The sequence below is a fragment of the Oncorhynchus nerka genome, linkage group LG9a (genome assembly GCF_034236695.1).
Source record: "Oncorhynchus nerka isolate Pitt River linkage group LG9a, Oner_Uvic_2.0, whole genome shotgun sequence".
Taxonomy (NCBI): Eukaryota; Metazoa; Chordata; class Actinopteri; order Salmoniformes; family Salmonidae; genus Oncorhynchus; species Oncorhynchus nerka.
Window position 1 is genome coordinate 36,271,221 of NC_088404.1, and position 23,602 is coordinate 36,294,822.

Below are 23,602 nucleotides of genomic sequence, written 5' to 3' on the forward strand. Positions count from 1 at the left end.
TAATTGTATACATTACAACAACCATCATGCAGTTTTAATTCTCAAACTACAAAAATTTTGCTCAGGTGTGTTAGTGTGTCATGCAGGAAGCCACAGAAGCAGATATCAACAGCCTCCCTCTTAGTACTGCAGTATTTCCTGGCCTTGGCCTGCTTTACACCTCAGACATTTTAGGCATCAGCAGATTGAATCTGAAATGCATAAAGAACAAAGATTGCAACTGTGTTTGTTGTCATTTACTGAAACATGATTACTTTTGGAGTACTTGGCATAGCAATCTAGACAAGCCCCTGTTAACATGTGCTTGTCAAGCCCCTGTTAACATCACAGGAAGTGGTCCAGTGCAAGCAATCGGTGTCCTGCCAATTCTGGTGGGCACCAGTGGTGTGTGCCCAAGAGCCTGGAAGCTGTTTACCAGGTTTGCCCTGTTCAGTGGACTGGTCTGGTAGGTGTAGAGTATACTGAGGTCTTCTAGTTTCTGAAACTTCACGTTGGACCAGATGGCATCAGAAAAGGTCAGTTCAAGGCGGTGTGCCATACTGTGGCTGCCGATTTGATTAATGCCCTGTCCCCCTTCAGCCGGCTGACCACACCATTCTTGGTTCCGGTCATCACAGCAACTCCATCTGTTCCCAGAGCTACCAACTTGCTCACGCACTCATCACACACTCCCTCCATGATGCCACTGATGGTGTTGCTTATGTGTGCCGCGTCTGCCTTCTCCACCGACTTGATGCCAAAAAACTTTGACTCGATCTTGCCCTTGTGACAGAATCTGACTTAAACTAACTCCTCCTCTTTCACAGACCTGTCTGTGGCGCCATCTGACATAATGGAGAGAAATGTTGTGTTTTTCAGATTCTCTCTGTTGTTGTTTCTCTCCACCTCTGCAATATGGTGCCTAAACTCTTTGGCCTGCTTCTCTTTTCTATATGTTGAGCCCAAAGCGATAACTTTTTTTTTTTTTTTCATCCAAAATGCAAAAATCAAACATCAAATTAATTAAATATACAATCAGGTTATCCAATATAGCTGGCACATGATTGTGCTAAATTTGCCTTCTACCTTTTGTTTACTTAAGGATCAATACTATAAGGCTGGTAAGTAAATTGTGTCACAATGCCTTAAAATCTAAACACCATCTGGAGACAAACATTAAAATAGAATGTTACAGAGCCATAGGAATGCATGGAGAGCCATGTCAGCATCAGTAGGCCTATAATTGTATTGTATTTATACACTATTTTGAGGAGAACCCAAGCTTATCAAGAGCTGAGAAATAACCGGACTACTGGACCACGTCTGTTAAATAGACTTGAAAAAACTAGCTACAAAAGTAATAGTCTAGCTACAAGAGTAACAACATTTTCACTTACTCGCACATCCACTCGAAGTCAGAAAGTGGTCTCGCCTTCTTGCCAATGGCATGTACAGTCCTTAACAGTATCTTTGTGCTGTTCTGCTCTGACATTGCCATTAGCGCCGTCACAGAGGGTGTCAAGAGGAGAGGCTCCAATTCAGCCCGGGACACAGACACGTAGGCAATGTGACACTTGCTGTGTTCATGGTCACGAATGTTCTCCAGCTTCATCGTTTTATTTCCAATGACAAATGAGTTGTTTCTGCTTTTATCTTCACCATACTGGAGACACACAGAACAACTCATCACCACAGCCTCAGCATCATACTGTAGCCAGCCTCTTCAAACTCCTTTATCTCCAAACCTCCATTTCTCACAAAACATTATTTTCTTTTAATGTGATTAGTCCTCCTTTTCGTCGGTGGGTTTTCGTTTCAAAGGTTGGCTTACTCCAGGTAAACTCTGCCACATAACAGCTATTTAATGAATGGTAGCTAGCAGCAAACCCGTGGCAAGTGAGCGGTGTCGAGTAGCTGGTGTCCCGTACGGTAAACAGTGCCGCGAAACTAGGCGCACTAGAGACGGTCTGTGGCTGGCAAACATGAGTAATTTCCTCCGAGCCATCATGCCAAATATTTTATTACTTTACTATTTTGGTACAAACATTTACCCGCCAGTGTGTCGGATAGCCTTCTGTGATATAATTTCCAAATGGAAAATCTATCCGCATTTCTTGCTTGGTGGGTGTTTATTTTCGAACCCTGACGTTAACACTAGAAGCTTATTACCTAAAATGGATAAATTAAAAGTGTGGGTTCACACCTCCAATTCAGATGTGTTGGTCATTACTGAGACATGGTTGAATACTGATGTTAACCTTTCTGGTTATAACCTTTTTTGGCAAATCGGATCTTCCAAAGGTGGGGGGGTGGCAATCTCTACCAAGGAACACCTTCAGTGCTCTGTTGTCTCCAAGTCTGTCTTCCAAACAATTTGATTTGCTGCTTTTTAAACATTCAACTTTCAAATAATTATTTTTTGATTTGCTGGATGCTATCGTCCTCCATCAGCACAGGCCTGTACCCTACCTGCCCTAAGCTCTCTCCTTGCCCCTTACACGAAGTCTGAATTTGTCCTGCTAGGTGACCTAAACTGGGACATGCTTAAACCACCTGACCAAGTCCTAAAGCAATGTGGCTCTCTAAATCTTTCTCAGAGTATTACCAATCCCACAAGGTATGACTCCAAACACACAAAAAAGGCTACTCTCCTTGATGTTATCCTCACAAATGATCCTAATAGGTATCAGTCTGGTGTTTTCTGTAATGACCTTAGAGATCACTGTTTTACAGCCTGTGTTTGTAATGGGTGCTTTGTGAAACAACCTGTCCTGATTTGTCATAGACGCTTGCTAAAAAACTTGAATGAGAAAGCCTTCCTTCATGAACTGACCTCTGTAAAATGGTGTAGAATCAGCTTGATCCCCTCTGTCAAAGATGCTTAGACCTTCTATTTTGATGTTTACAGTGTTATTATATATATTATATTATTATATATATATTATATTATTATTATACAGTCCCCGGTTCGACTGCGATCTGGAGGAGTTACTCCACCTCAAGAATTGCATTTGGCAAAAGGCTCGGCACACGCATACTCAGCCTGACTGGCTCTCGTTCAGGCAAATGAGGAAGAAGTGCACTCAGGCTATCCGGAAGGCCAAAGTTAGTTACTTTAAGGAGCAGTTCTATCTCTGTGGGTCCTAACCCGAAGAATTTCTGGAGAATAAACCCTCCTCGCAGCTGCCCATGTCCCTTGATGTTGTGGTGGTTACTGACAAGAAGGACATGGCTGAGCTCTTTAATCACCACTTCATTATGTCAGGATTCCTATTTGACTCAACCATGCCTCGCCTGTCCAACATTTCCTCATCTCCCACCCCTTCTAATGCGACTATCACCGATGCTTCTCCCTCTTTTTATCCTTCCCCGCTACAGTTTCTCCCTGCAGGCAGTCACTGAGTCCGAGGTGCTAAAGGAGCTCCTTAAACTTGACCCCCCAAAAAACATCTGGGTCAGATGGTTTAGACCCTTTCTTATTTAAGGTTGCTGCCCCTATCATCACCAAGCCTATCGCCAACATTTTATAACCTCTCTCTCCTTTCTGGGGAGGTTTCCACTACTTGGATGGCAGCCACGGTTCGTACTTTATTTAAAGTGGGAGATCAAGCTGATCCTAACTGTTATAGGCCTGTTTCTGTTTTGCCCTGTTTATCAAAAGTGTTGAAAAAAACTTGTCAATAATCAACTGACTGGCTTTCTTGATGTCTATAGTATTCTCTCAGGTATGCAATATGGTTTATGCTCAGGTTATGGATGTGTCACTGCAACCTTAAAGGTCCTCAATGATGTCACCATTGCCCTTGATTCTAAACAATATTGTGCTGCTATTTTTATTGACTTGGCCAAAGCTTTTGATACAGTAGACAACGCTAAGTGCCCCAATGCATAGTGTACATTTTGGTGGAGGGATAATGGTATGGGGCTGTTTTTTCATGATTCGGGCTAGGCCCCTTAGTTCCAGTGAAGGGAAATCACTACACTACAGCATACAATGATATTGTAGACCATTCTGTGCTTCCAACTTTGTGGCAACAGTTTGGGGAAGGCCCTTTTCCTTTTCAGCATGACAATGCCCCTGTGCACAAAGCGAAATCCATACAGAAATGGTTTGTCAAGATTGGTGTGGAACAACTTGACTGGCCTGGACAGAGCCCTGACCTCCACCCCATCGAACACCTTTGGGATGAATTGGAATGCCGACTGCGACCCAGGCCTAATCGCCCAACATCCTTTCCCAACCTCACTAATGCTCTTGTAGCTGAATGGATGCAAGTTCACCAGCAAAGTTCCAACATCTAGTGGAAAATCTTCCCAGAAGATTGGTCGGTAGGGATGTCCTTGTCTCATCGCACACCAGCGACTCCTGTAGCGGGCCGGGCGCAGTGCGCGCTAACCAAGGTTGCCAGATGCACAGTGTTTCCTCCGACACATTGGTGCGGCTGGCTTCCGGGTTGGATGCGCGCTGTGTTAAGTTGGGTTGTGTATCGGAGTACGCATGACTTTCAACCTTCGTCTCTCCCGAGCCCGTACGGGAGTTGTAGCGATGAGACAAGATAGTAGCTACTACAACAATTGGACACCACGAAATTAGGGAGAAAAAGGGGTAAAATTACCCCCCCCCCAAAAAAAAAAAATAACCCTGTGAGTGCTTATTCCTCATTTTTAAGTGCCAAAAAATGTGGAATACGTAAAGGCTGTGATTTTCCCTAATTGTTTAGAATCTAAAAATGTGGAATAAGCCAGGCTTCGATTTTTGGTAAAACAGATGGAAAAGGGGTCTTAATTAGGGATCAAATCCCTTTAGCGGGATCGATAATTCAAATTAAATTACTATAAATATTTAACTTTCACAAAATCACAAGGGTAATACATAAAAATAAAGCTTAACTTCAAAAAGGCTTTACGGTGAAAGCAAACCATGCGATTATCTGAGGACAGCACCCCGCATACAAATGCATGACAAATATTTTTCAACCAGGGAGGTGCGACACGAAAGTCAGAAATAACGATATAATTCATGCCTTACCTTTTGAAGATCTTCTTCTGTTGGCACTCCAATATGTCCCAGAAACATCACAAACGGTCCTTTTTGTTCAATAAATTCCGTCGTTATATCCCCATAATGTCAATTTATTTGGCACGTTTGATTCAGAAAATGCACCGGTTCCAACTCGCCCAACATGACTACAAAGTATCTAATAAGTTACCTGTAAACTTGGTCCAAACATTTCAAACAACTTTCCTAATCCAACTTTAGGTATTTTAAAACGTAAATAATCAATCAAATTTAAGACGGAATAAACTGTGTTCAAAAGCGGATAAAATGAAAGTGGAGCGAGTTCCAGGTCGCGTGCACCAAACAAAAAAAGTACACTTGGCTTGACACTCAGAAAGGAAAGGGCTACTTCTTCATTTCTCAAAGGAAAAACATCAACCAATTTCTAAAGACTGTTGACATCTAGTGGAAGCCATATTATATATTCCTTCACACAGGAAGCGGCGCAGGTCCTAATCCAGGCACTTGTCATCTCCCGTCTGGATTACTGCAACTCGCTGTTGGCTGGGCTCCCTGCCTGTGCCATTAAACCCCTACAACTCATCCAGAACGCCGCAGCCCGTCTGGTGTTCAACCTTCCCAAGTTCTCTCACGTCACCCCGCTCCTCCGCTCTCTCCACTGGCTTCCAGTTAAAGCTCGCATCCGCTACAAGACCATGGTGCTTGCCTACGGAGCTGTGAGGGGAACGGCACCTCAGTACCTCCAGGCTCTGATCAGGCCCTACACCCAAACAAGGGCACTGCGTTCATCCACCTCTGGCCTGCTCGCCTCCCTACCACTGAGGAAGTACAGTTCCCGCTCAGCCCAGTCAAAACTGTTCGCTGCTCTGGCCCCCCAATGGTGGAACAAACTCCCTCACGACGCCAGGACAGCGGAGTCAATCACCACCTTCCGGAGACACCTGAAACCCCACCTCTTTAAGGAATACCTAGGATAGGATAAAGTAATCCTTCTCACCCCCCTTAAAAGATTTAGATGCACTACTGTTCCACTGGATGTCATAAGGTGAACGCACCAATTTGTAAGTCGCTCTGGATAAGAGCGTCTGCTAAATGACTTAAATGTTAAATGTAAATGTAACGGCAAGCATATTTCTATTAAAAAGGGATTGCCATAGAAATCTAATGAAAAACAGATTGAGCTCAAAAAATGTTTCCCTGGATGGATTGTGCTCGGGGTTTCGCCTGCCAAATCAGTTCTGTTATGCTCACAGACATTATTTGAACAGTTTTAGAAACTTCAGAGTGTTTTCTATCTACTAATAATATGCATATCATAGCTTCTGGGCTGAGTAGCAGGCAGTTTACTTTGGGCACGCTTTTCATCCGGACGTTAAAATATCACCCCCTATCCCAAAGAAGTTAAGACTTTCTGGTAAAATGTTGTCTAAGGTGTTAGAAAAACATAACACGATAATGTTGAAGTAAAGACCCCTGCCAACTAATAAACACTTTTATATTTGGTTTTGGATAAATTATTTGCCTTCTGTAAACATTGCCTTGTGCCTTGTAATTTTGTTACCAAAACCCCACATCTTTAAGATATTGAGGCAGGATAAGGAAAGTTCACTGAAGTAACAAGTAAAGGTATACCTACCAATTAGTGTTTTTACTGATATAGTTTGTTTATGAATAATTAAGTTATTAAAACTCTCAATTCTTTTATGAAAATCGGTAATAGAATTACAAAGAATTCTTACAGAATTATTGCAATTGAATTGGCTAAAATGGGAAATAATAGTTACCAACCAGAGTTGGGTCAACTGCTACTGTCCTCCCTTCCATTGGCATACATAATGTCCCCCTCTTTCTGTCGTATAGTGGTTAAATCAAGACTGTTTTCAGTCTGGACAAACCCCTCACTCTCTGCCGCTCTCTCTCTCTCTCCAGTTAATGTCACTTCTCCTGCGTCTTACTGAAACCTACCATGACACCTACACCCTACCCTCTTTCCATTTACTGTAACACGCATCCTCACCCACTGAGCACCGACCAACACCAGACGTCAATGGATGTTGAAAAGTAGTTGAAATTTGGTCAGTACTCCCTGTCGGACCAAATCTGAACCAATCATAGACGTCTATGTTTCACAAGTTTGGACAGCACAGAACATTATGTACTGTACTAAACATTTCTACTTTACTGTGATGTACAAACTTGTGAAACATAGACGTGATTGTTTCAGATTTCGTCTGAAACAAATGTTGTCTTGTTTGGGGGCGAAGTTAATTACAATAATAGCCCGTGTGTAGAATAATACGCAAAGAAGGATATTGCATATTTCTACATTTGTGTAGCTTTTCAAGATACATCATCATGAAGAGAATGATATTCATGTCCTTAATTATGCATTTCTGTATAGTACAGATCTGGTGCCCATGATGTAATTCAGTTATTGGATGTAAATCCACTTAACCTTTGGTTCAATAACCAAAACAAACTCAAATTGTCATAACTGACACCCCACATTCCTTTTGCGAACATCTTTTAGTCTTAGTTCGGAGCAGATATTTAAGAGTTTGGGGAAAATGTGATCGCATAAAAAAACTAAAGGAGATTTTCCCGTAATTCATTTACCAAACTTTGATCTACACAGTTCTTCCAGTAAATGTGTTTTTGTGAAATTTTCTGTGTAAATTGTTCCAAGTCATTCTTCTGCAAAGAGTTGTATAGTTTGTTAAACTTTGATTTCAATGGTTTTAGTTTAGTTTGGCATACATTTGAAAGTGAGTAATCTGAGTCAAAGCGTTAATCTTGTACTATGGAATTGCCCAGTTTATGTTTTTAAAAAACAACATTTTTTTGCTCACTTTAAGTAGGTCAGTTGTGTATATTCCCGAAGGACAGGAAATAGTAACATACCGGGACACTGCTTGCTGTTTATGCATGTTTAAAACCTAATGAGCCATATCAGCGTGTATTCTGTCAGCATACTAGGATACTGTAGTGTGGGAGGTTCACACCGAAGAGATGGCATGGGCTTAATTAAAAAATAGAATTACCTCTGTATTGTCAGACACTTCATATAGTAGATATAAATGGTCATGGTAGTGTTTTAATTAGATCTTCTGAACAGTGTTATGGAAATAATGGGTTTGTTGTAGTCTTTGTGAATGGTAGTGCCTGTCAGTGACATTTGAGACTCGAGAGAACCATTTGTCCCATGACACGACTTGGGATAGAACTCAGAGAACCTTGAGTCTGGTTCAAGCCACAATTTTAATAACGATGTCCAAATTAATGTAGCAATTTGTATAGTCTAATTGTGTTACCAGTAGATTTGACTTTGTTATCCAACAGGAGATTATTTAGCGTTTTAACATAAAATATGTCGTTGTAAGTCAACTCTGTTCTTTTATTTGGAAAATATAAAATGCATGGAATGAAGTGAACAACAATCCAGTATGATATTACCATGACAATAACCATACTTCTATCCACAGTTTTTATGTGAGAAAATTCATACCGTATAAAGAAAAATCATGACCGCTGTAATTAAAACAATACGTTTTGGTACAATTTTATAAATGCCAACAGATAATTTGTTTGTCCGACATGGTGGGATCTTTGTGTTGGTAAAATGAATTATGCAACAATTGGAAAAGGCGGTGGAAACGCTTTTATGGGCAAATATTGATAAAATAACCATCATATCAAAATAAACTTGGAGTCACGCGATGACATGGTATGTGTGTGGTCCATTTCCCATTACGACTTGGGAAACCATGCAATTTATTAGGCTACGGATGAGTATGAAATAAGTTATGATGAATTTCACGGGGTGGTAAAAGTGCACGGTGATCTTGATGCTCCTTTACAATAAATATTGAGAGTCTGATTCTGGTGACATGATGATCGATGCTTGACTGCCGTTTGACAAATACTCTCACTCTTATCCATAATAATCTCATGTAGACTAACCTAGCAGCACAGCCTACCAACACTATCTGCCAGCTGTTGGCTAGAGTACACGTGCTAAAACCAGAGTAGCACATCTGCTATTTAATGCAACAGTTGTGACAAAACTATCGGTTAATTTGAATTGATTTATTACATCCCCATTAGCCAACGTCTGACACATAACAAAAAAGACATTACAGACTAGACTTTACATTTAAAAACATTAACAGGTAGTCTGTGTTACACATACATGTCAGTACATAAAAACAACAAGTAGGTCACATGGGGGAGGTGTTGCTGTATTTGTTTTTTTTAAACCAGGTTTGCTTTTCACTTGCGCTATATAAGATGAAAGGCAGTTCCATGCACTATGAATGGCTCTGGAGCAAATTGTATTGTGCACTATTTTTCTCTTAATTAATATGGATAGGGGGCACTATGTGAAAAGCGTGCCCAAAGTAAACTGCCTGCTACTCAGGCCCAGAAGCTATGATATGCATATTATTAGTAGATAGAAAACACTCTGAAGTTTCTAAAACTGTTTGAATAATGTCTGTGAGTATAGCAAAACTGATTTGGCAGGCGAAACCCCGAGCACAATCCATCCAGGGAAACATTTATTTGAGCTCAATCTGTTTTCCATTAGATTTCTTTGGCAATCCCTTTTTAATAGAAATATGCTTGCAGTTAATATGGCTTCCACTAGATGTCAACAGTCTTTAGAAATTGGTTGATGTTTTTCCTTTGAGAAATGAAGAAGTAGCCCTTTCCTTGCTGAGTGTCAAGCCAAGTGTACTTTTATGTTTGGTGCTCGCGACCTGGAACTCGCTCCACTTTCATTTTATCCGCTATTGAACACAGTATATTCCGTCTTAAATTTGATCGATTATTTACGTTTTAAAATACCTAAAGTTGGATTAGGAAAGTTGTTTGAAATGTTTGGACCAAGTTTACAGGTAACTTATTAGATACTTTGAAGTCATGTTGGGCGAGTTGGAACCGGTGCATTTTCTGAATCAAACGCACCAAATAAATTGACATTTTGGGGATATAACGACGGAATTTATTGAACAAAAAGGACCATTTGTGATGTTTCTGGGACATTTTGGAGTGCCAACATTAGAAGATCTTCAAAGGTAGGGCATATATTATATCACTATTTCTGACTTTTGTCGTCCACATGCCTGGTTGAAATCTGATTGTCATGTGTTTGTATGTTGGGTGCTGTCCTCAGATAATCGCATGGTTTGCTTTCATCATAAAGCCTTTTTGAAATCTGACACAACATAACAAGAAGTTAAGCTTTATTTCGATGTTTTACACTTGTGATTTTATGAAAGTTAAATATTTATAGTAATTTAATTTGAATTTCACCGGATGTTGTCAAATCGATCCCGCTAAAGGGATTTGATCCCTAAGAAGTTTCAACCTCTGCAACTAAACTTCACCCAATAACTTTTATGCAGTTTTGATCATTATTCTTCTGATGAAATTGCGAAGGAAACACATTGAACATTAGATTTGTATTCGGTACATGAAAATTTAAGTGAGAGTACATTTTTTGTGAATGAATAGCTCTCAGGGAAGAAGAAAGGCAGAGGTCTATGTTTCATGATTAACTACTAATGGTGGGATTGTGGTAAAGTACAGGAACTCAAGTCCTTTTGTTCACACGATCTAGAATACCTCACAATCAAATGATGGCCAAATTGCCTCCCTAGAGAATTTTCTTCGGTTTTCGTCACAGCCGTGTATATGCCCCCTCAAGCCGATACCATGACAGCTCTCAAGGAAATGACACCTTGTACAAAATGGAAACTGCATATCATGAGGCCACATGTATTATAGCTGGAGACATTAAAGCAAATCTGAGGATAACTCTACCAAAGTTCTATCAGCACATCGCCTGCAGTACCTGCGCTTCAAAAACTCTTGAATAATGTTACTCTCCCTTCCGGGATGGCTACAAGGCCCTCCCCCAACCCCCTTTGGCAAATCAGATCACGACTCCATTTTGCTCCTTCTTTCCTAAAGGCAGAAACTCAAACAGGAATTACCCATACTAAAGACTTCAACGCTGGTGTAACCAATCGGAATCCACACTTCAAGATTGTTTTGAACACGTGGACTGGGACATGTTCCAGGTTGCCTCTGATAATAACATTGACGTATATACTGACACGGTGACTGAAGTGTATAGATGTTGTTCCCACTGTGACGATTAAAACAAACCAAACTGGATAGGCCTATTTATATGCTTTATAATGCTATGTCTGGATTTGATTAGAGCTTTGATCGAAAATTCAAGCCTGAGCCTGATGAGCCCTACATTAGACATTTTTAATGAGCCCATGCCCAAAAAAGCCCAAACAATTGTGCTGTTATCCAATACATACAGTGCATTCAGAAGGTATTCAGACCACTCTTTTTATTCTCATTAATCTACACACACTTCCCCATAATGACAAAGCAAAAACATGTTTTTAGACATTTTTTGAAAAATGTATTACAAATAATTTATGTAAATTAGGTTTCAGACCTTTTCCTATGAGACTCGAAATTGAGCTCTGCTTCATCCTGGTTCCATTGAACATCTTTGAGATGTTTCTACAACTGGAGTACGCCTGTGGTAAATTCAATTGATTGGACATGATTTGGAAAGGCACACACCTGTCTATATAAGGTCCCACAGTTGACAGTGCATGTCAGAGCAAGAACCAAGCAATGAGGTCCATGGAATTGTCCGTAGAACTCCGAGACAGCATTGTGCCGGCATATATCTAGGGAAGGGTACCAAAAAATGTCTGCAGCATTGAAGGTTCCCAAGAACACAGTGGCCTCCATTTATTCTTAAATGGAAGAAGTTAGAAACCACCAAGAGTCTTCCTAGAGCTGGCCGCCCGGCCAAACCGAGCAATCGGGGGAGAAGGGCCTTGGTCAAGGAGGTCACCAATAACGCAATGGTCACTCTTGACAGAGCTCCAGAGTTCCTCTGTGGAGATGGGACAACCTTCCAGAAGGACAACCATTTCTGCAGCACTCCACCAATCAGGCCCTTAGGGTAGAGTGACCAGATGGAAGCCACTCCTCAGTAAAAGGCACATGACAGTGCTCTTGGAGTTTGCCAAAAGGCACCTAAAGACTCTGACCATGAGAAACAAGATTCCCTGGTCTGACTGAACTTTTTGATCTGAATGCCAAGCGTCACATATGGAGGAAACCTGGCACCATCCCTACGGTGAAGCATGGTGGTGGCAGCTTCATGCTGTGGGGATGTTTTTCAGCGGCAGGGACTGGGTGACTAGTCAGGATCGAGGGAAAGATGAACAGCACAAAGTACAGAGATCCTTGATGAAAACCTGCTCCAGAGCGCTCAGGACCTCAGACTGGGATGAAGGTTCACCTTCCAACAGGACAACGACCCAAAGCACACAGCCAAGAGACTGAATGTCCTTGAGTGGCCCAGCCAGAGCCCGATCGAACACAATCTGGAGAGACCTGAAAAATAGCTGTGCAACGCAACGACGCTCCACATCCAACCTGATGGAGCTTGACAGGATCTGCAGAGAAGAATGGCAGAAACTCCCCAAATACAGCTGTACCAAGCTTGTAGCGTCATACCCAAGAAGACTCGAGGCTATAATCTCTGCCAAAGGTGCTTCTACGAAGTACTGAGTAAAGGGTCTGAATACTTATGTAAATGTAATATTTCAGTTATTAATACATTTGCAAAGATTTCTAAACCTGTTTTTGCTTTGTCATTATGGGGTATTTTGTGTAGATTGAGAGGGGGGAAACGATTTAATCTATTTTAGAATGTGGGAGAAGTCAAGGGTTCTGAATACTTTCCGAATGCACTGTATACATCGAGAACAGGATTATCTATTTGGATGCTAATTGAATTTGAGTGAAAAAGACTGCGAGAGAGTGCTCTTGCGTGCACTGATTTTAAAGCAACGATATTTGAGTAATGGGCTGTTTTTAAAACCCTGCAGCTGCAATTTAAAAAAAATAATAATAATCTTGGTCTGACCTTAGTCGCTGTCACGAGCCGGCTACCACCCTTTTCCTCATCCCTGCACCTTAGAGGCTACTGCATAGACATGGAACACTGGTCACTTTAATAATGTTTACATACTGTTTAACCCATTTCATATGTATATACTGTATTCTAGTCAAGTCCATCCTATTCAACAATTGCTTTACATGTACTGTTTTATCCTATGCATTCTTCAGATATACTATGTATCCTGGCCATAACGTCTGTGACGGAAAAGTCGATCACTGGCCGCGGGCAGTGTTTGGTATACTACACACACACACACACACACACTCATCGCCCCCTCCCTGCGACGCTAACTTGTGTCGACACAAGTTAACTTCGCCATCTTAGTATATACATTAGAAACTTTATTCTTACCTCCCGTTAGTAATAGTTTGTTATGGTATAAACAATATACAGACAAGCATTCATGTTTAAGTTAAGCAACATTTATTGTACTTATCAATGTTATGGAAGAGCGCGCTGTTTGTTTGGTTATGTTCCTCTTCTCCGTCTCTGTAACTTCGGGTATGCTGGGATAAGGACCAGAGCTATGGCAACCGAGCTGGCTTTGTAGTGACTGTCCATATTGGCCGTTCATGTGAATGGGCATATTGGAGGACACCATGTCAGTAGTGATGGGATTTTGTAAATGTATCATGAGAAATGGATTACAAAGGTGCATTGTATATCATTCATGTTTAGCTGAGTGGAAAATGTAGGCTTTGATGATGGTAATGGCTTCATTAATTAGTGTTTGGTATGTCCTGATGGGAGGGGCTTCCCCTACAAAAGGAGCGCCTCTCTCAGTTCAAAGGGTTGACCATTTTGGATTGAGCTGTTGATGGGGCAGCATTGTTTTTAGCTGTCCCATCATGTACAATGGGGCAAAAAAGTATTTAGTCAGCCACCAATTGTGCAAGTTCTCCCACTTAAAAAGATGAGAGAGGCCTGTAATTTTCATCATCGGTACACTTCAACTATGACAGACAAAATGAGAAAAAAAAACCAGAAAATCACATTGTAGGATTTTTAATGAATTTATGGTGGAAAATAAGTATTTGGTCAATAACAAAAGTTTATCTCAATACTTTGTTATATACCCTTTGTTGGCAATGACAGAGGTCAAACGTTTTCTGTAAGTCTTCACAAGGTTTTCACACACTGTTGCTGGTATTTTGGCCCATTCCTCCATGCAGATCTCCTCTAGAGCAGTGATGTTTTGGGGCTGTTGCTGGGCAACACGGACTTTAAACTCCCTCCAAAGATTTTCTATGGGGTTAAGATCTGGAGACTGGCTAGGCCACTCCAGGATCTTGAAATGCTTCTTACGAAGCCACTCCTTCGTTGCCCGGGCGGTGTGTTTGGGATCATTGTCATGCTGAAAGACCCAGCCACGTTTCATCTTCAATGCCCTTGCTGATGGAAGGAGGTTTTCACTCAAAATCTCACGATACATGGCCCCATTCATTCTTTCCTTTACAAGGATCAGTCGTCCTGGTCCCTTTGCAGAAAAACAGCCCCAAAGCATGATGTTTACACCCCATGCTTCACAGTAGGTATGGTGTTCTTTGGATGCAACTCAGCATTCTTTTCCCTCCAAACACGACGAGTTGAATTTTTACCAAGAAGTTATATTTTGGTTTCATCTGACCATATGACATTCTCCCAATCTTCTTCTGGATCATCCAAATGCTCTCTAGCAAACTTCAGACGGGCCTGGACGTGTACTGGCTTAAGCAGGGGGACACGTCTGGCACTGCAGGATTTGAGTCCCTGGTGGCGTAGTGTGTTACTGATGGTAGGCTTTGTTACTTTGGTCCCAGCTCTCTGCAGGTCATTCACTAGGTCCCCCCGTGTGGTTCTGGGATTTTTGTTCACCGTTCTTGTGATCATTTTGACCCCACGGGGTGAAATCTTGCGTGGAGCCCCAGATCGAGGGAGATTATCAGTGGTCTTGTATGTCTTCCATTTCCTAATAACTGCTCCCACAGTTGATTTCTTCAAACCAAGCTGCTTACCTATTGCAGATTCAGTCTTCCCAGCCTGGTGCAGGTCTACAATTTTGTTTCTGATGTCCTTTGACAGCTCTTTGGTCTTGGCCATAGTGGAGTTTGGAGTGTGACTGTTTGAGGTTGTGGACAGGTGTCTTTTATACTGATAACAAGTTCAAACAGGTGCCATTAATACAGATAACGAGTGGAGAACAGAGGAGCCTCTTAAAGAAGAAGTTACAGGTCTGTGAGAGCCAGAAATCTTGCTTGTTTATACCAAATACCAGAAATCTTGCTTATATCTTGTTTATACCAGAAATCTTGCTTGTTTTACCAAATACTTATTTTCCACCATAATTTGCAAATAAATTCATTAAAAATCCTACAATGTGATTTTCTGGATTTTTTTCTCATTTTTTGTCTGTCATAGTTGAAGTGTACCTATGATGAAAATTACAGGCCTCTCGCATCTTTTTAAGTGGGAGAACTTGCACAATTGGTGGCTGACTAAATACTTTTTTGCCCCACTGTATACTTTTGATGGCAGTACTGTTGTTTCTCTTCCAGATTCACTATGTAAATAAACACCCTTGCACAGAAGTACTTTTGCGTCTCTGCCATCTTTTTATTTGATAGAGGTTAGGTTTTTCAGTGTAGTCTTCTGGCCTACTCTAAGCGACAGTCTATACATCCCATTATATGGAAGGAGAGTTTACATACATTTTATACATCCCCAACCTGGTATGAGAGTTTACAGTCTAACCAGACACCTAAGTATTTGTAGTTGTTCACATATTCTAAGTCAGAACCATCCAGAGTAGTGATCCAGCATTTAGTTTTACTTGATAAGAGCAGTTGGAGGCCACAGACGGAGAGTTGTTGGTTGAAGTTAGCATGCATTTAGTTTTACTTGCATTTAAGAGCAGTTGGAGGCCACAGACGGAGAGATTGTCATGGCATTGAAGCTTGTCTGTTTTTACATCCAGGAATTAGTTCCTACGTAGCCTATTTAAAAAATATTTACAAGTGTCAGCATGAAAGGTGAAATGTCATGCTCTGATCCGGTGGAAACAAAATAAAATAGGCCTACCTGATTTTCTTCTTATCCCTACAGCTGAGTCTGTCTGTCCAGAGCTCACTGACCTGGGAAACTCTGAGGAGCCAGAATAATTTATTCAATGTTGCAAGTTTACTAGCACTAGCTTCAGGCTGGACCAAGTTAATCCAATACTTGATACAATGTTTCAAGTTCCTTGCAGACAGGGCATGCACAGCCAATGTGATTTATAGGATATTTATATCCCTTGTGATATTTTCTACCTGTTGGCTGCAACGTTTTTTGTTGTTGGCTTTATGTAAACGATTTTTACATATTGGCAATAGAAGTTACTTTTAGATTTGTATAATTTTCACTGTTGGCGCTGGGAATGTAAGCATTTCGCTACACCCGCAATAACATCTGCTAAACGTGTATGCGACCAGTAAAATTTGATTTGACGCACAGATTTTTATCCGCAATAAGTCAGTTTTGGAAACACTCCACTGGTGGGAAAATGTAAATATTTTCTTTATGCGGGTTTTAGAATATTTGCATGAAAATCTGTCATCAATTGGATGGAAACCTAGCTAGTGTCAAAAAAAACTATTTTGTGGTTATGGAGAACATAAACCTAGATGCCAGGCTTTCTCAATAGATGGAAACAGCCGTCTTTAATTGGCATTGCAAAGTGGGACTCACTGCTTATAAAGCAGATTTTCTTTTGGCATTCATGCATGGGATCCTCTAGACCATGTTGTGATATGTGTGTGCTTGTCTGTCTGTGCATATCTGTTTGTATGCGCACATATGCATGCATGTGTGTGTGTGTGTGAGTGCGAGAGAGGGGAAAAGATAGTCACTCCTAGCTTGCTCTCGCCCTAACTCAATGTCACATGAGGTGCCAGGGCCCAGAGTTCAGAGACGTCTCTATTAAACACAGTACTCTGCATTTATGTATTATAAGGCATTTGATGCCCCATTCTGATTAAAACCTAGACTTATATGTACATGTCCTCCTGTTACCAAGCAGCATAACATAACATGCTGGTGTGAAGAACCACATTGTGCTTTTCAAAACTTTACATGCTATATCTGTCCAGTTTGGGACAGGTCTCCTCAGATGGCCATAAAACATTTGTGCACATTCTCTAGTGTAGCCTAGTCTATATGTAGGCCAACCCTGCTGCATAAACATTTCCATCTGCCGTACAGAGCACCAGATTTTATCAACAGCTTGTCAGTGTTATAAACTTGCAAATGTGTAGTTAGTTTTTGGTATTTGGTACCATTTGACGTGATCCCCATTTTGTCTGCAGGCATCCTTTCAGCGCTCAAACAGCCATGACAAGGTGCGGAAGATTGTTGCAGAGGAGGGCCGTGCTGCTAGAAATCTCATTGCCTGGAGTGTTCCTCTAGAGAACAAAGAGGAGGAAGGTCAGTGATGTCAAAATGCACACAGGCACACTCACATGCTAAAATGGGGCTTTCAATACTATGTCAGATTAATGACTGTCTTAATGTACACAGTGTTTTTGCCAGATATTTTGTTATCTTGGTGGGTATACAATTGGTTGGATGGGGAAACTCCAATGTTCACCTCCAGTGGCAGAAGTTGATGTTTACTTTTATAGTGCATGAATCAGAGGGCATTGGGGTGAGGAAAAGTCACAAGTCCAGACACTGCTCTTAGTTGTAATACAACATCTACTATAACAAAATGACATCCTCAAATTCATCTCTCTGTTGTTCTTTCGATTGGCCCCACATCTATACTACCCCTCACTGAGACGACTACAGTAGATAGATTAGAGATTGCCTGCCCTCTGATATTTCTATATTTGAGATGGTATGCAACTTTGCATTAGTGATTCTAACTATTAAGTTAAACTGGTGTCAAGATGTACACTGATAATGTGTGTCAGTTCATTAGTTTAAAAATATCAATATAACTCTGATTTAATGAGCTTCACATCCACTGACTAGGCAGAAAAGTGGGGTTTGTTTTAATTGATTGACGGAAAACAATCAGTTTGCCAGCTTTTAAACAACACGATTGATTATGATTAGGAACATGCATCATATAACCCAGTTAGTCCTTTGAATGACCAAAGGCAGAATATTTCCTAACCGGCTAGATAGGTTCTGCAATGGGTAACTACAATAAAGAAAGATGTTTAATCTGTGATACCAATAACCTGCTCTTGCTCACAGCTTTTTCATTGTAACAGGGTTGTTTTTCCATAGTATTTGGGCATTTTGCCAAAGTAAGCACCTTTTACCTACTCTGAGAATGTTGGGCAGAGAACAGCTTGAGAGAGAGCGTTTTTCTCTTGCAGGGCTTTGTTACAGGCCTGTGTGTGTGTGTGTGTGTGTGAGGTTCTGCACTTTTATGTTTAGTTACTCCCTCAGGCCATATTCTATCTTTGGCAAAACGAAGGGTGACCAGAACAATGTAAAAGCCATGTGTGTGTGTTTCAGAACTAAATGTTTTTATTTTTATGTTTCACAGGGAAGTCCAAAACTCATACCAACACCCATTTGAGGAACCAGCGGATCAACTCTGGTCTGCACAGGAATAAGAAACAGGTGTGCATAACACATCGTCAATTCTTAAACTAATGGGGATAGAGGCCAATATTAGCCCACATATTCTAATTTTGCCACCCTTTTATAAAAAAACGTAGTAAAAATTAAAGATGTGTGAAATGGTTTGCTCAATGCTATTTATTCACCTTTACCACTAGAGGGCATTGTAGACGTAGTTGCATCATATTATTTGTCTTAAGTCTTCCCTTTTGCTGTCTCCACAGAATGCAGGCCTGGACAGCAAGAGTACAGCCGGCGCCTTGCTTGAAAAGGGAGCGGAGAAGAGCCCCTCCAAAGCCAGGCAGCCGCGCAAGGTGGACCTGCGAGCACGATACTGGGCCTTCCTCTTCGACAATCTGCGGCGGGCCGTGGACGAGATCTATGTCACCTGTGAATCTGACCAGAGTGTGGTGGAGTGCAAGGTAGGGACCCAACAGACTGTCACCCAACACCTCCTGTCATATGTTAACTCTAGCTACTTCAACAGGGTCCTTCTCAACAAGCTCACAGACGATAAATATAAGTAGTTGGAGGCACGGCAGAGCACCACACTTCATCAACACTAGAGGGAGATATTGAGTTGATAACAGAGATTCTCCCTCTCTCACATTCTTGTTCTCTGGTTAGTGTCAGAGGGGCCTTTGAAGGCTTGCTGGTGAGAGAATTATCACAAGGCACTCTCCTGGGTCTGGCTGGAGGGGGTGGATGTTGATGACATGGTGTAAACAGTGTGGATTTGTGGCGTGTGGTTTTCTGGGGTTGTGCTAGTGGGCTTGGAATGGAGGCTGGGCTGGCCGACTGGAAGGGAAGCCATGCTGGAGTCTCTGTTTGGGGCAACAATGAATGTGAACTGAAAGGATAGGCTACTGATTGCACACAATAAGGATATTGGGATTTGTTATGAAATTGTTGATGCTTACAACTGAGTTTCATTCCAAAACACTATACATCCATTTTCAGGAATATTGGTAAATTAGCTTTTATTGATAAGAGTACAAAAATAAATAATGAAATAGATTGGTGTCTTTTCACTCTCTAATCATGACATGGGGTTGTTCAATGTATTTGTTTAAAATCACTTGATGGCTTAATTTCAGAGACACACATACGTTGTTGTTGTTTTGCAAAATGCTATATATCCTCCTCACGCTGTGAAAGTAGTAGTACTGCTAGGTTTTACAGTCAAACGTAACAAATAACTACATTTATTACAAAGAAATGTACAAATGATAAATTTGACATCAATAAAGAAAAAATATATATATATTATTCAATACAATGTGAGATCTCTATGTAAAATATTTCCATTTGACATTTGAGTCATTTAGCAGACGCTCTTATCCAAAGCGACTTACAGTAAGGTAAGTGCATTCATATTAAGATGGCTCGGTGAGACCACCGCATATCTCAGTCATATATACAGGATACAAACATTCCATTCCAGCTAAACAATGGATATATAGCATTTTGCAAAATAACACATTTTCATACACATCTAAAATCTATGAATAAAATATCTTATTTTACACACACATGAAGGTAGCCCCATAAGCAATCATTTCTGATAAAAAACACAAATGTGAATTATTGGTGGGTATAGATATTTGGGCGGCAGGGTAGCCTAGTGGTTAGAGTGTTGGAGTGTTGCAAGTTCAAACCCCGAGCTGACGAAGGTACAAATCTGTCGTTCTGCCCCTGAACAGGCAGTTAACCCACTGTTCCTAGGCCGTCATTGAAAATAAGAATTTGTTCTTAACTGACTTGCCTGGTTAAATAAAGGTAATAAAATAAAATGGCGTTTTGGAAATAATCTCAACTGTTATCAGTGGTGTACACCAGGCATGGCATGGTATGTTGTTGAGTGTCACTCCAGCAGCACACTAATGCCCTTGTTTACTAGGCAGGGCCAGTAGTGTAATACTGCTTCAGGGCTGTCCTGCCATGTTGATCTGGCTCTGCTCTGCTGTATTGATGAGTCTGCCATGCTGCATTATGCTGAGCATGGTTGTGGTGACTGCGTGTGGTCAGTGCTGGAACACACTGCCCCTGCCTGTGGTCTCCATGCTGACAGTAGGGCTGTGTGAGATGTAGTCTGGCTGCTGTGTTGTGTTCTCACCCCAGTGAAGTCTAATGGGCTGGGCTCGTATCCCCGTCAGTCCCACGACTCCCACCCAGCCAGCCTCAGCCTGGCCCTAATGGACTGACTGACTCTAATAAATGATTGAATTAGCTGGAGGGGAAGCAGAGTGCTCTGATACCACCCGGCCACAATCCCCTGGAGTGGTGTAAATCTGCACTTTGTGCTCTCGCACAAACACAAACAGGCCCACTGCGCTCTGCCACCCACAGGCACATAGCGCTGGCCTGGTGATGTGACATCACTTTGTTCTCAGGCCTATAGACTAGTTTAGACATTTAGAACTGTGGGAAGAGTTTGATTGTGTGCTTCTGTTGTTTGAATGAGACTAACAGACCAACAGATACAGTTCAGCCCTTCCTTCATCAACACTGGCTTCTCCTGTGTGGGACCCTCCAGCCCCAGCCAGGAGAGCCAGACCATGCAGTGATCTGATTTATGCTTGTATATTAATAACGCCCACATCTCTTTAACCCACAGCCCCCAGGTCTAATTAGTTATTTCTTATAAACCATTTGTTCCATCTGGGCCCTGATTTATGCCACATCATACTACGCTACCATGCAGGGGAGGAGTGCTACAGTAGAAGGGATCTACTGCATTATAAATTATGACTTTGAGGAAGCTTCAAGGCAAAAATAAACATGATTTGGCACACAATATATTGTCGGAAACTAAAAGTGAAATTGGATGAACTTTCACTCTAATAAATGTTTTCAGCATTTCATTGCTACTGAAATGACCATGTTTTTACTGTTCATCAGGCTTTATATGACCTCTAGCAGATTTAAATCTTTATGCAGTTTTCAGGAAATCTTAAGTACTTCTACTTAGGTGAGTAGTATTTGTCGGCAAGTGTGTTGGTTTGTGTCGTGAATATGGTGTCACACCAGGCAGTGCCTCCCTCTGTCCTCAGCTGTTGCAGCCTTCATTATCAAATGAAACCAGCAGCGGAGGGCCTGGCTGGGGCTGTTAACTAGCTCTAATCAGCAGGCCTGCTGCTGGACACATCTTTCACTGAGCTGACTTCTCTATTAACTAAAAGCACTGTGAAGCTTTACTCTCAATTACCACTCCCTCCCATACTCTCCATCAATCACCAAAGCTCTGCCTGGGCTGTCTGCTGAGGAGGGGACAGATGGGCTATAGTCTTCACAAGCCAGTATGTCCCCTCTCTGTCGGTTTCACTAGAGTGCTGAGCGGAGGAGAGGACTGGCTCGAGCCTTCACAACTCACTATGTCCTCTCTGTGATAAACAAACATGAACCTCATCTCTTACAAGTAGGCTAGTGCACATACATTGTGATTTATAGTTTTTTTGACCATGTCAGAAGACGTATAATAATTAAAGAAATATGACTCCTTATGTAGCCTACCAGTTTGACTGAGTTTTAAAATGTTGTATTTTTGTATTTCACAGAGGATGGGAAATGAACAGTGGGTAGAGTGAGATTAGGTATCAGATGGACAATAGGTGGCGTCACTGGACTCTCCCTGTGCAAGAAATGATTACAAGCCAATTAAATTTGTCCTGGCCCCTCTGGTAATGTCATTGGTAATTTCAGCCCCACCTCTTGTGGTGGATCAGTGGTGCAGGGAGAAGTATTTTTACTGAGATGTTTTTGTCTTCCCTTGTCATGGGCTGAATAGAAGGGCCTCTTACCTGTTTGTGTGGGTGAGATGTGCTCCACTGACTGTGACTGGGCCTGGCCCTGGCCCAGATTCCCACTCCTCTGTGTTATAGAGGTGCAGGGGGCGTTTGGGTTACTGGAGCCCCCGAGTGCTGTGAGATTTGGAGCTGGATAGAGCCTCTGAGATTCTCCACAAATAGAGACAATACACAGGGTGCAGAGATCTGTGCCACTTCTCCCTCACTATGGCTGTTTCCAAAGTTAACCTATTACAAGACCACACTGAACAGTCTGAACTGAATTTCAAATCATAATCTCTAAGACAAAGTAGTTTCTCATTGTGCTGATATTATATGTGGATGATTGCAGGGGCGTCAAGCATCTAAAAAATCTTAAGGGACACAAGGTACGTAAGGATGGCTGGGGGGGGGGTCTCGGCCCCCCTTTCAAACACACGAAACAGCTTTTTCCTGCTATTTAGAGCTATAATCATCTTGTTAATTCTATGCAAAAATATATATAAAATTTTATTAAACATATATTTTTTTGCATATCTAAGCATCCCTCTTGAGCAGTTGTTATCCTCCTGACTGGTGGTTCTTTTTTAAGGAAACTAAATATGCTTCTTTGCATTTGCTAAAATCTAGGTAAAAGATTTTAAGGAATGTGAGTTTTATTCAGTACATTTAGTTATTCCTTGCTTTTCTAAAACCTACGAACCATGCCAGCTAACATGGTTAATCTAGCTACTATAACCTGATTAACAGCCTGAAATGGCTTCTTGGTAGCTAGGCTAGTTATGAGGTTGGGAGATTGGGAACCTGTATGGGCTAGCTAAAGCATACTTCATAAAATTGACAAGTGGCTAGTAGTGTTACAGAAGAGAAAAAAATATTGGACAAATCTGAGTGGGCAAGTACCCCTGCGCCCCCTATCGGCATGACGCCTCTGGATGTTTGTGTGATTGGTGATGGATACACTGAGATGCCCCCGTCTGTCTGAAAGGTGTTTGTCTTTATTTAGGAGGTGCTGATGATGTTGGACAACTATGTGCGGGACTTTAAAGCTCTCATCGACTGGATCCAGCTGCAGGAGAAGTTAGAGAAAACAGATGCCCAGAACAGGTGATTGACCGATGTCTTGTCTCTCTTTCTCTCTCACACAGATGTGTGTGCGTGTATATGTGTGTCATATATATATATATATATATATTCCATTAGTGGCGGCTGTCGTAG

At 41.5% G+C, this 23,602-nt stretch overlaps 1 protein-coding gene across 6 annotated transcripts in view; it reads left to right on the forward strand.

Annotated features, from left to right (window-relative positions):
* Positions 1-23,602, forward strand: part of scaper (S-phase cyclin A-associated protein in the ER) — a 139,622-nt gene that overhangs the window by 18,237 nt on the left and 97,783 nt on the right. For all 6 annotated transcript variants that reach the window (XM_029668013.2, XM_029668015.2, XM_029668017.2 and 3 more), the window contains exons 2-5: positions 17,330-17,447; positions 18,523-18,599; positions 18,824-19,021; positions 23,391-23,491. In XM_029668013.2, coding sequence (XP_029523873.1) covers positions 17,330-17,447; positions 18,523-18,599; positions 18,824-19,021; positions 23,391-23,491 — 494 coding nt within the window. The remainder of the gene's footprint in view (positions 1-17,329; positions 17,448-18,522; positions 18,600-18,823; positions 19,022-23,390; positions 23,492-23,602) is intronic.